The sequence below is a fragment of the Antedon bifida genome, chromosome 3, assembly GCF_963402885.1.
Source record: "Antedon bifida chromosome 3, ecAntBifi1.1, whole genome shotgun sequence".
NCBI lineage: Eukaryota > Metazoa > Echinodermata > Crinoidea > Comatulida > Antedonidae > Antedon > Antedon bifida.
The window spans coordinates 31,336,814-31,351,493 of record NC_136228.1 but is presented as its reverse complement, the minus strand read 5'-3'; the positions used below and the strand labels follow the sequence as shown (position 1 = coordinate 31,351,493).

Below are 14,680 nucleotides of genomic sequence, written 5' to 3'. Positions count from 1 at the left end.
AATGCTTTGAACTGTTTCAAATTTTTAAAAGGCATTAGCATTTAGATTGAAATAATCTACTAGTCTAAAATCTGTAATTGTTAAAAGTAAATTCTACATATAAAGATCATTCTACATCTAAATTGTAGTCATTTATTTTTAAAGAAAAAATCAAAACATAAGTAAATCTAAAACTGATACAATTATTGGTTTTCTAACAGTGCTAATTAACATAACTAATTAGTAATAACTATACTAAAATAATCTAGTTAATAATCTACAGAAGAAGCCACTTTTTGATTTAATCATGCAGTTTAGTTTTATCACAAAACATACTTACAAACTTAGTAACTTAGATGCACCTGTAAAAGCCCCCTTTTCTATGATGGATATTCTGTTGGTTCTTAAATCACTGAAAGAAATACAAAATATAACACAAAACTTGTCAAAATGTCAATTGAGTACTGTCAAATAGGATGAGTTGCTATACAATAATACATACATATCATGTATGCTAGCATATGAAAAAAATAATCAATTTTTAATTTTATGGTATTGAGTACTGTAACCAAATGATCTAGTTATCTCTTACTCATATACATATATATACTTAATAAAGAACATGGGACAAATTAATTTCATCTTCTGAAACTCTCCATTGCAAATGGGTTGCTTTCTTTGTTGCCAGAAAATTACAAGATTGAGGCAAGCAGAAGAAAATCCGATTACCAAATAATTCTGTCAGAGAGACTTATTACAACTTTACAAACTTTAAATTTAAATTCAATATACATGTATTTTAATGTATGCAACCGGATAGAAGACTACACTTACAGAGACTGAAGATTTGGAAGCTTGTTGAAATAACCATTAGCTGATATTCTTGGAATTTCATTATTGTTTAATTTTCTGAAAAACAAGAAATATTATTTATTTATACATAAAATAATAGTTAGGATGTTACTTATAAGGACAGCCATAAGTGTTTTTATTCACTAATCTTCTTGAAGGTGACAACCCTGTTTACAGAACAAACTTGAAGAAAGGAATATTTGTTATGACAAAAAATACTGGAGAATTTGAACACAGGACTATGGTATAAGTAGGAAAGCATCTTAATATTAAATAGCACGTACAATTCAGTTGTGAACACAGGTAAGCCTTCTGGTAATTCTCTCAATCCTGCATGTGAACAATCAATTACTGTTCCTTCACAAATACAGAAAGCAGGACAATCTCTGTCAATGAAACACTCTCCAGCTTTGGAAGTTCTATGAAATTCTGAACCTGTGACAAAAAAAAAAATCACACTGTTTAACAAGAAAGAATGCTTAAGAAGGAAGATATGGGTTATTATGATGGCAATGACTTTGATAATGATGATGAGGAGGAAGTGGGGAAGAATGATGGCGATGATTATGATTCTAATTTTGATAATGATGCTTTGTAGCAATGTGTGTGCAACATGACAAATGGTACAGTTTTTAAAGAGCACATCTCAAAATTACTTATTAATAATAATAATAAAAGGTTGTTTAGTTTTTCCAATTCATACAGTGTGCAGAGGCATAATGCAGGAGGAAAAGGTCCCTGGTTTAGCACTCCTAAGAGGCCCTCCAATGCTCGGGATAGGGCTTATTAAGCTCTGGGTTTAGCCAGTGAGCAATCATAGCTGTTAGCCCGCTGACAGTAGGAATTTATTCTCACAATATGAACTATAAAGTAAATAGTATTTGTACAGTGTAACCAACAAATAAGTGCAATGAATATGAGGTGGAAAAAGTGACATATGTTTATCATTATTTGAATAATCCTCAGCCTTACCCTTGCACTTGTATTTAATTGGCTTCATAGTCATGAGGCGTTTTCTCTGCATCCTCCTTGGTGACTCGCAGCGAGCCTGCGTTGTCTCAATCGGATTCGCCTGAAGATACTCGGCCAACCATTTCAAATTGCAGTCACAGATGAAGGGGTTGCGAGCTAAATGTCTGCAAGAAATCAGAAAGGAAACAATTCATAAGAAACATGGATTCATGTGAAATTTATTAATTAGTTTTACGTCGATGTCTGTACGCTAATAGCCACACCCAATTAGGGTTAGATGATGTGTAACTCAGCTGTCCGAATGTGAAATGCGCATTTCCTTGGACGGGACGCCGGGTCAAGGACCTGCCACCAGCACACATTGGAAATGTAACTTTAATACAGTATTTACACAATTTATTTCCTGTAAATATTTTTTTTTTTAATTCACCAAAATTATTTCTATTTACTGTATATATTTGTTTTATAAATCCATCATTACTATTTTCTAGATATGAAATAATTATTACTTAATTTAAATTTCTGAAATTTAGCGTATAGCCTAAATAAATATAAATTGAATATTCTAGATTCTAGAAAATAATGAAGTTTGCTTAAATAATATTACTCATTAGTTTGACCTTCTAGTGGAGCGAACTGCTGGTCACCTTATTAAAGAACAACAAAAATTGACTGGTGTACCACAAAACTAATAAATAACTAAGCCTAAACAGACCCTATGTTTTAAAATTTTTCGGGAAAGAATAATAAAACATAAATAAATGTATCAAATTACGTTTCTGTTATTTTATATCGCATACATTTATTTTTATTTGACTAAACATGATTTTAACAACAATAATAAACAAGGCCAAAATGATTCAACAGTTGAATGAAACATTTACCCCCACTAACCTTTCAATGACATTCCCCCAGTGTATATTATCAAAATATTACGTTTAATAATTTTTAAATGTTCAAGGATAAACGCATTACATGGCTAAAGCGCACACCTTGTGTTGATTACCCCCGGGGATACAAACAATGAGAGAAACTTGTTACGGCCAAGTGTTTTAACTCAATAATTTGTGACTGTTTATGAGCCACGGATAGCGATTAGTTTTTATGTTAAAAAACTCAATATCAATTTACTTATATGAGTATGCATGGGATGGTACAAATAGTAAATTTTTGAAGAAATTACTGTTACAAAATTTTAAGTTATTTAGTTTTCAATTTTGTCAAATATAACTTTTTTTGATAATTAAAGCGCTGTCTACACTATCAAACTAGTTTGACAAAAAATATGTGATGTGCCCAAATATGGGAGTGATATTCCCAAACATGTGGTAGTGATATGACATTACCATGTCCATATATGGGCACATCAAATAAAGTTTGATAGTGTGGATAGAGCTTAACAAAAAGCAACACAAATAAGTTTTGCTTAGATACACATTGTAAATGTATATGTTAGTTAAATGTTCAAAACACACATACATTTGTAAATAAAAGCAATACCTATTGAAAAGTTTTCATCTGAACACAGGACTATGGGAATATATCTAAGCATATATCAAACTACCAACCTACTGGTTAAATATTGAAACTAATCAAAATCTAAATATGCTTTGTAATTCTTTCATTCATTTTGCGAATTCAAAACACTTGGAATCCAACGTAGTTACTTCAGATTAGGATTCATGTACTAACGTTAATGACGCTACTTTAAACCTGTGTATGGTTAAGTCTACTTCACAAATCGGTCCAAAGTGAAGTAAGTAGGGTAAACTTCCTCGGAGGAAGGTCGGTATCGGAACACCGCGCAGACAATCTCAATTTACACCACAAACCAGTGTGAGTGAATCAACAGTATGAGTGTACTAATTCACATGAGATGCGAGCATAGATATTCCAAGTGACCATGATTTTTTTTGTACGACAAATTTCAACTTTCGGGGTTGGAATGTTCACCCTATATATGTTTCTCTTTGTAAATAAGTTTGATTAACATGTGTGAATGCATTGTTCCAAGTGACCATATTTTTTTTTCTATGACAAATTTCTATTTTTGGGGTTGGAATGTGTGCCCCATGTGGATATACATTTGTGTTTGTAAACATGTTTGTTTAACAGATGTGAATGCATTGTTAAACGGACACATGAAAAACTTCCTGCGGGTCTGCGTGTCGTAAAGATTCACCTTTAAACAACCCGGAGCCGAGCTTGGATAAAAAGCTTATGTTTTACAAGTCATCACAAAGGGTATCCGTCTTTCTTCTGTCCACAATGGATTCACGTAATTAATATAATGCGATTGCAATGATGATACACTGTTGAGGATAGATTCACACTAACTATGGGTTTCTGAACTGTATGATGACTCAACTAAGAAGAGTAATTTCACCGGATTGTTTTTGTTCAGGGAGAAGCAGATGACCAATAAGATGTCCAGTGTATGACCGCATAAAATCACATATTTCTTGCATGATTCATGTTTACGAGGATATACTTACAAATCGACTATTGAGTCTGAAAAATAAACTACAAAATTCTAAAGCTCTGTCTACATCACTATTAAACTAGTTTAACAAAAAAAGTGTGATGTGCCCAAATATGGTAGTGATATGTCCACATATGGTAGTAATATGACATCATCATGTCCATATATGACCACATCAAATTATGTTGTCACATGATAGAGTAGACCAAGCTTTAGACAATGCTATTGTTGATAATCTTTCTAGGAAAATTAAAATATATCTGTGTCATGGAGACAACTAAAAGAAGGAGACAATAGAACGGTCTTTGACATGACCTAATATGCCTACTTACATTAAGGAATGACAAGTTTAATATTTAGAAATTGATACATAATACCATATGCTGACAATGTGCAATTTAAAACGTGTTTTGTGTTTATAAAACGGTTGGTGAAACAGGATGAACAATGAACATTGATTTTTGCACATATAAATCAGATAAAAGGAAAATTATAAGTTTTAAAGAATGTTTAATTTAATAGTTTATTTAAAAATTAAAAGCGCTATAGCTTAAATTCGAATGACACAACGGCACATAGTGAGATAAAAGTTTTAAAGAATGTTTAATTTAATAGTTCATTTAAAAATTAAAAGCGATTTTGTATTTGTTGTATGGAAGATTTATTCTGAAATAAAGTGATCGATTAATAGCTTAAATCAAAATTTTTTTTTGTACTCAATTAAAAACTGTCTATTGACAAGGTCAGATAATTGCAAAATGGTCAGTCTGACCAATTGACCTAATTACATGTCAAAATATATTTACTTTTTAAATAAAACTACCATTAGGTTTACAGCAGATTATTATATCTACTGGTGTCACGGGGTTGAGATTTCACCCAGCGGAGGTAATCACTCAGAATTAAGGGATCTAAGTGTCACCTACTCATGTTGCAATTAACGCGGGTTTCAATTAGAAACGACAGACCAACTCTCTGTCACTCAGTGACGTCGGTAACCCCACATGTCAGACAAAAGTTCACCAATTTCATAACTTCATCCTCATCTACTCACAGATCTAATAGGTTTTGAATTAGCTGGAACCAGAGATTAAATTTTCAACCAGAAACTAAAATTATCTCGTCAATTATTTGACTTTACCTTGTACCCTTTGTAGTCATAGTGACTATGAAACATAGTGAGACTATAATGCCCTTTTAACCGCCATTATTGGTATATATAAAAGATGGGTTACAAGAATAAGTTGGATATGAAAATTTAGTTTTTTATCTTCACAGTCGGTGATCATTTTGTAGGTGGATCATAATTATGTATATCTGAAATATTGTGGAGAATGCAGAATCATCAACAGAGGTTGTAACTCCTGACAAATCAACAACTACGCCCACAACAACAGCAGAACATTTATTCATAACATCAATTTAAGCAAACATTAAACAACCGAAAGAAGGAACCCTGAAAGAAGGATTGCGGTAACCTAGGATTTAGAGCAATTGAAAAACATAAATAGACAATAATTCTAAAAGAGAGGTTGTTCAGAAATGATACTGAATAATTGAGTATTGAAAGAATACACCATTTAAAAGGCCACAAATGGACACCACATGAAAGATGTATAACCACATGACAAACACCACCAATGAAGTCATCTTCTTCACTCAAAAAATCTAGACATATTTTCCCATTTTTACAAGGATATTCTTTCACATAGAAATTGATATATCTGTATTTGGAAATAACGTCTATAAAATCTTTCACCAGCTCATCCAACATAAAACTATTACAAATAAAATTTAAATTTAATAAATTTCCTCCGTAAACTATTTTATAAAGAACATTGCAACTATTTAATGAGTAGGGCGGAAATTGACCATTTGAGACCCACAAGGGACACCCATCCTTCCACATGCAATAATGTCATGGATGTCACACATGACATGTTATTTTTTTGTCACTCAGGAGACCTAATGGGAAGGATGATGTAGGCTTTGATTGTATGACAAATGTATTAGAGAACCAAGGACAACAAACTATAATAAAAAGTAACAATGTTATGGGCACTCTCATAGTTTGAAGGTGAAATCCATACTTTATTAAAAGACAATTAAATAATGCTATAGTTGAAGGACTTTAGACTTCCTACATGTTTCCTTGAAGTCTGGCATTGATTGCTAACAACTCATATTCAAGTTTTATACCTTATTTGGCACCTTTCATATCAATTTTTCTACATTATTATTAATGTTAAGGTTAACTTTCTGCAAAAACAGGAACTTGAACTGCAAGTATAGATTTTTCAAGCCTAGGCATTTACAGAACCAACCAGATGAAATTCTTGAAATTTAAAGCGATATTAGGATTTTTAATATTTATACGTGGAACATACATTTATGAATCATGCAACAATAAATACTATATTAAAACTTTAGATTTTGCTGTATTAAATATATATATATAGTGTTGTAATTAATTGGTTTTCTACAAAGATTTTTCTTTTTTTCATTATTGTATACCAATAAGACCATATCAATGTATTGAGTGCCACTGAAATAAAAGTGTATGTTCTGTCTAATAAATTAAAAAATTTAAAATGTAACATATTCATTTTTATTATAAAATTATCAACAGAAGATAATGATAGACAAGGGGAAATTAATTAGTAATTTCACTACTGCTAATTACATCTCATAAACCTAGAATAAAAACCTAGCTGTCAGTAACAATAAGTTTCTTATGTGCAAATTGATCCGTACAATTAAAATACAATATCTTTGGTTTTGAATTTCCTCAATCAAAGCCAGTCTGTAAATATCAAATTCTCATTAAATCATTCTTGATTTCAATATGCCATTTAAGACATAAGAGAATGCACGTAATACGTTCATAGTCATATATCATGAAAATAGAACTAAAATCCTGGAATATGTAATAGTACAAAATGGGTCATCAAAACGCATATTAATCACCTATTTCTGTATTATGTGTCAATTTCTTATTATAGGGCATAAATTTATACTGTAAAATATAATATATAAAGTCTGAACTTTCTATTTCTTTAGGTTAAACTTTGGTATCAACTCAGAAGAGGTCATTACTGCCTAAAAAACAAGCAAATACCATAAACAAATCAATAAATTAATAATATAATATACAGCATGAATAAAAATGGAGCACAACACATTTTTGTGAATGATGTCATTTTTATGTATTGTATTGTTGACTGAGAATTGCTATGGTCATCAGCACAGTACAGATGGACAGATGTTGGACAATAATAGAATTAAAGGGATGTGGTGTAACCCATAAAGGCGTAATCCTTTTACTCAAAACCTTAAATCACACACCACAAATGATTTAATTATGTCACTGTGTTGAAGGTGAAGTATTTATTACCTAAAATAACCACTAATAACTAAAATCACACAATAGTGGAAAGAGAGCCTAATCCGTATAATCGCAACTGGAAAGTAACCAGAGAAAAGAACATTATTTCTGAATAAAGAGGTTGGCGGATTAACTGACTATCATCCTTTTCATAGGATTTCTTTAATTATGCTTAGGTAATACACTTATATTTGACAGTTTTGTTCGGTGCATTTAATTACCTCAACTTTATGACTATGTTTGATAGCATTATTTGCACAATACTGCTTTGACAGAGTGACAGGTAAATGCAATACAATTGTGGAGAGGGACACGCAGCTTAAGCCCTGTCTACTCTATCAAACTTCATGTGACAAAAAAATGTGATGTGCCCATATATGGACATGATGATGTCATATCACCACCATATTTGGGCATATTACTATCATTTGGGCACATCACACTTTTCATGTCAAACTAGTTTGATAGTGTAGACAGAGCTTTAGAATTATAAAATGCCAAAAATGAAAATATTAAGAGTGTTAGTAAGATCAGGTTTTTCAAATATCTTTATAGAAAGAATTAAATATATTCTTTCAATCTGTTTTTTCTCTCTCCTTAACAATTTCCGAAAGTTTATTATTGTGTCTGTTTAGTCTCGAAGATAACAACGATTAAGATGAACACTCAAAAGTTGTCTTTTAAATGTACACCATGGTATAAATTAGCTGATAAACGGCTAATGTTTACATCAACAAATTACAAGTTAATCACTCCATTTTATTGATACCACTTAAGCAGCTTCCAGCTTGTTGTTTACTATGTTTTAAAGATACTTCAATGTGTATCAAGATTTAATGTTTTGAACAAAGTGAACTACTTGTCTTATCATCTCACTTCACTATCACCTAGTATGCCCTTTAGATTTTAACAATTCTATGTTATCTCAATGCGGTTATGTTTATATAAAAAAAGTGTATAGTTCAAATGTTTCCTTACATCGATATTTTTAGTTGTAATACTTCTGTCTTTAATCTTAATATTTAAACCTGTTTGTTTTCCTTGTTCTTTTTTATGTAAATCAAATGTATATTTTATGGCGATCTTTTATTGGTGTTTTTCTTTATACACTATTGGATCTTGAATAAATAAATATCAACCTTGAAAAATTGTATAGTTCAAATAAATTCCATTTGGAAGGTGGACAGGTAGCAGTTATAAAATATAGAATAATTTAATTCATAATTACAGATAACTGGACCATGCAATAGATAATTGAAGGGCAAATAGGCCCTTATGATTGAATGGAACAAATTGGGGCAAAATAGACCCAAGGGGTTGTAAATTTAATACAATAATTCAAATACTTATATTGAAATTGACTAAACATGTCTATTCCAATCTAGAGTTTGCATTTGGGAACCTACACTAATGAGAACATTCCAAAACCTTTTTCTGACCCTTCTGTACTGATCAGTGTATAAAAATGTCCCGATCAAACTTGAGTTATTGCTTATTTGATGGCTGTGTTAAGTACAGAAACTATTTTGTTCATAAAAGTAGGGATCTAGTTTCCTGTTTAGAGACATTTTAAATAAACACAGAAATGAAATGCTTATGGCGTAACAACATGCCAAGTCAATTGTAAAAACGTTGTTTATTGAATTTTGCATTAGCGACCAAATTGGGATAAACATTAGGTCTAGGAGAACTTTTCCATATAAATTTAAAAAGGTGTTTTTGACAAAGGCATAGTAAGCACTTGTTTTCTGGTATTTTAGGGTCAAAGCAAGTGGGGGTAAAACTGATGATTGGATAATAAAAGCACAACTATGTAGAGAATTTATAGGCTTATACAAGGAACGGCAAATACTAGAGTAGGAGAAATTGTTTGCATTAAAAGCAATTATATTATCCCTTTAACACTTTCACTTGAACAAACTGAAAGTAAAGTCCATCCTGCCCCCTAACATTATCCCCACCTCCCATTAATCCTCTACAATATCCCTCAGATTATTTCATACACCCTTCCTAAATGAATTGCCCATGTAACCCTTCAAGATGAAAAGTTGACATTCTGCTTCCTAAACTATTTGAAAAAGTCAGGTGATTTTGTAGTTTTCTTTCACTTGTAATTGATGGTTTATGGCATAGTTGATCATAAAAAGTTGTTGCTGAAAAGAAAAGTACAGTAATATAGACTTACAGCGTTTGTATGCTCTTGAGTGGAGTAAATGTTCCATTGGAGATTGACTTGAGGTTGTTGTCATATAATGATCTACAGAAAAATTTAAAAGAAAGATTGTTTTATAAAATAATTTTAACAGATACAAATGCAAGAATTAGCTTGATTAGGTACAAAGAAAGAACCAAAATTCATGTTGTCATGAGGCTCAGATGTATGTTATAGTGGCAAAACTGAACTACTGGACACTCTATATTCTGAGTTTTCTTAAGGTCCCAAATTTGCTTTTTCCATATGATCTAAAATGCATCTGAACATCAAGCAATCACAGACTCCATTGGAAAGAGTAAGATTCCAAAAACTTTTGGATTGGAAGTCATGTATTAATTGAAAACATTTGAACAGTACTTTTTCATTCCAAAATGTTTATTAATGTCAACTTGGTTGGTTTATGAAAGTTAAAACAAACATTTCAATTCCTTCTTAAATCTTACAGAAGTTTAAGGTTAGCCAGATCACGGAAGAGATTGGTGCGGATGCAGGAGATTCTGTTAGCATTCAGCAGCAAGAGCTGGAGATGCATCAATCCTTGAAAAAGGTCTTCTGGTAGTTCTGTCAGCTGATTGCCATACAAAACGCTTAAAAATACAAATATTTAACAAAACTATATTAGTTTAATATGTGGAAAAATAAATGCATATTGTTCCAAATAATTATCATCTTTACAAATATTTCTTTCAATATTTTACATTAATTTTCTTTTATGTGATTTTAAACAAAAAATTATACAGATTAATTTTTCATTTTGTAAACTTACAGTGAGTTAAGGAGCTTTAATCCATTGAAAGCATCAGGTGAAATTTCCTCAATTTGATTACTACTCAAGTCACTGAAAAAGAAATAAAATTATATTATAAATAATTTATTATTTTAGTATTTTTTGTACATTATGTAAAAACAAACTCTATTTCATCATCCTGCAATTCCATAAAAAGATAAAATTGGAAGTTCTATTTAAAATGTAATAACTGTAAGAAAATAATCTAAGAAAAGAAAATACAGAACTAAACAAATAGAAACACAGTTTACACCTGAAACTCAACAGCAGTTAAATATAGGACACATTGTAACTTAATAATTATGCGGTAATGTTTATTGAATTTCATAAGAATTCAAAAGCTTACATTCTTCCTAGTTTGCTGTAAGGTGAGAACGCACGCGGGGGTATGCTTGTAATCTGGTTCTGTTCCAATCGCCTGAAAGAATAAACAAAGTTGTCAAATTGTTGAAATGCGAGATTTTTAAATAAACTCCATCATAGCAATATTTCGTATTCTCATCTCATAGCAACATATCCGGGAAGTTTATGAGAATATAAGCTAGTTCAACAACCTAATCAAATTCAAAAGTAGTAAATATGATATTAATATTGTTGATTATGCATAAGAACCAATTTGCATAAATGCGTTGTATATACACATATGAACCTTTCATATTTTGAAATTTATTCAGGGAGATTATGAGAAAATAAGATAGTTCAGCAACCTAATCAAATTTTTAAAGATATTATAGGCTTGACAAAGTACATAAAAAAATAACGTTCATATTTGAAACTTTTTTAGATAGATTATGAGAAAATAAGCTATTTCAGCAACCTAAACAAAATATATTAAAATTGCAAAAACAGTACATTTTGAATATGATTTATACATGTACATTTAATATTTCATGTTTATGTCATTAAGTTATGAAATATTCATATTTCAAAACTACCTTTAAAACAATTTGACCATGATTTTAATCACATTTAGCAACTATTGTTTTTTTTCACTGCAAAATGCATTATTATAATTTGATAATGGTAAGACAACCAAGTGTCTCGACTAACATTAGGAATCGCACTTCCAACATTGAACTTTTACTCCATTAACAACTAAAAAAGAATTCAACCCCATTCAGAGGCTCAGATACCAAAAAGGTTAACAAGTCAAACCACAACATCAGACTTCAATCAGAAGGGATATTTTAAAGTACAGTATATTGAGGATGAAGTGTTACCCTGAAGGTGATACTATTGAGAGTGCAGCATTCAGCTAAGTAACAGCTTTTAAGTGATACCACTGGTTTTACCTGTAATTACAGCTATCATCTCTAGAGTATTTCACTAATATAGCAGATCAAATTTGGATGCGGTTTTTAGTGGTAAAGACCACCATGACCTGAGAAGAATTCTTTGAATTTACTTTAATTTAAAAAAAAAATAGAATTAAATGTATCTAATTAAATTAATGCAATAATTTTTTTTAATCATAAATTCTTCACAAATTAATGATTGATGACATTTGTTGATACAGACAGTGCAGTGTATGGTATACAGAATTGTCACTGGCTGGTTTAATCAATTTTCTCACTCTATTTTAGTAATAGATTAAAATTAATATTAAGTGAAAAATGATGTTTCATCCAGGAGATTTTAATTTGATTCAACATTTATTTATTCAAAATACCAATGATATATTTTGGATTTAATATAAATTTAAAACAATTTAGTTCAATAGCTGATTGCACAGTTCTCAAAGTGGTTTTGGGACAAATAAGAAGATTTTCTAATTTAAATACTAAAAAAATATCCCAAAGCCAAAGTAATTAAGCAATATACAAATTCAACTCAATTCTGGGTGGTTTGTTTAACAAAATGTTTATTGTCAATATTGCTGGTCTAACTGAACAATCTTTCATACTTTTTCCTATGGGCATTTGGTTTACCACCAAAAGTACTTTCAGATAGATTTAGTAGGGCAGTGAGAATTGAGATACTATTTTAGGTGAAATACAAGCCAAAAAGGTAGAAAACCAGGTGGATAGAGGACACCTGTTAATCATATTATTCTAGAAACCCCAAAAAATGTATTTAATGGTCTTTGGAAATGTATTACAATTATTTATTTAGATTGCTTTTATTAAAAAAGCTATGTCATTTTTCAAAGTATCTATTCTTATAACCTTATGGAAGATGTTCTAACATTTATCTGTTTATTATATATTATTAAGAAATGAATTAATTTATTTGTAGAACCCCTATTAAAGCTTGGTTCACACTGGGATGCAAGCAAGGACGTAAACGCAATGCAAGTGAGTTGACCAATGACAAGCGACGGTTTGAATAATCCATCATCTGGGATTGGTCAATTACTTTTGTTGCGCCTACAGGTCAAAGTGTCCCCTGAAAATGAGTTGGCCAAAACATATGTTATTCCTTGTTTGTTTCAAGTGTCTTATCAATAGGGATGTCTCCAGTAAAAGGAGAGAGAGGTTCTAATGTTGTTGGACACACAAGAATGTGAACTCGGTTGCCTGCCCACATCACAGTGTAACCCGCACCATAGAGAAACCGACATAGTACAACTCTCTGTCATATTCACATCATACCATTGCAACAACCACACACTCAATTACAATTGAAGTTGTCAATCACGCCAACAATCCAACATTTCACACTTGAATTAAAGCAGATATGACACTTGATAGAAGAACAAAAAATGAAAATATTCCATTGAATATCAGCTGTTTAATCATGTGATTTACAGTGAAACCCTGGAAAGTTAATGTTGAATTTGAGAAAACTAATATTGTTGATACTACCCAACTGCTGACATGCACTCATCAACTTTGGTCTGATGAAAGAGAAGATCAAAGGTACTAGTGAACATGTGAATCCCAAGAGGAAAAGAGAAATGTTAATTTCACAGCTTCATAAACACAATCTGGTGATGTCACTGGTGATGTGGAAAAAAAGAGTCCAGTGTTAAAAGACAAAACCATTAGAAGTCTGGAATTTTTAAGGAAGAACAAATAATCTAAAAGATTATCTATAATTAAATTTTCAAAAGTTGATTTTATGGATAAAGGTTGTCATTGTGTGAAGCCTTAGGGTATAAAGAAGAAATACACCTCTGTTTAAAATAAATCACCAATTTATTCTTCAACCCAAGCTAAATCTCTGTCTACACTATCAAAAAATGTGATCTGCCCATACAGTATGTCAAACTAGTTTGACAGTGTAGACATACCTTTAGGAGTATGAGGAATGTTTGTTACAAAAAAGTAAAATGGGAATTCACACTTCTTCATAGGAAATCGATCCATTTCTTTCTCCTTTTTTTTTTTTATTTTGGGGGTTTCAGTCTCAAAAGGTAACGAGGGGTAACCATTCGCAATCCAAAAAATGTGCATCTACATCATAGTATTTTCCACATATAGAAACCTATTCTTAGCTGGGATAAATTGGTTGCTCTAAGGTGTGCCCATCAGGGGTTAAGTACGGTCAAAGAGGGATTATCAAATCATTAATCTTGGTAAATGAAAAAATTCTCAAGCTAATGCAGAGTGTGGTTAGACTAATTAAAACAATTTGATTTTAAAATTGTTAATCAAGTGAAACATGCCTTTACTTAATGATGTATGTAATTCTCAATTTGATGCAACATTATCAGTGTTCAATCCACAGATTTTTACGGAAGTATAATTAAGATTTTTTAGGTTATCTCATTCATTGGCTAAAGGACGTATACAAGTCGTACGGTATGTTAAGGACATGTGGTTTAGTTTTTGTCTTTTAGAGACATAACAATTTCACACACCAGTGAGCCTTCTTGCACCAAATATCAAATTTGCGTTCTTTACTAATTAAACAAATATTTCTTTAATATTTGGTATATTGTTTCTCTTAGAATCCTTTACATTTTATACATTGTTTTAAAAAATAGATCAAATATACTGATTCATTGGTTAAATTATTATTTATAGATAAGCAATTTATAGTAATAATATATTGCTACCTCTATTA

General features: G+C 31.0%; 1 protein-coding gene across 2 annotated transcripts in view; it reads right to left on the bottom strand.

Moving 5' to 3' along the window:
- Nucleotides 1–14,680, bottom strand: part of LOC144837435 (slit homolog 2 protein-like) — a 78,193-nt gene that overhangs the window by 12,505 nt on the left and 51,008 nt on the right. For both annotated transcript variants that reach the window (XM_078692534.1, XM_078692536.1), the window contains exons 10-17: nt 11,019–11,090; nt 10,652–10,723; nt 10,329–10,472; nt 9,856–9,927; nt 1,804–1,967; nt 1,116–1,266; nt 814–888; nt 320–391 (exon numbers count right to left, since the gene is read on the bottom strand). In XM_078692534.1, coding sequence (XP_078548660.1) covers nt 320–391; nt 814–888; nt 1,116–1,266; nt 1,804–1,967; nt 9,856–9,927; nt 10,329–10,472; nt 10,652–10,723; nt 11,019–11,090 — 822 coding nt within the window. The remainder of the gene's footprint in view (nt 1–319; nt 392–813; nt 889–1,115; nt 1,267–1,803; nt 1,968–9,855; nt 9,928–10,328; nt 10,473–10,651; nt 10,724–11,018; nt 11,091–14,680) is intronic.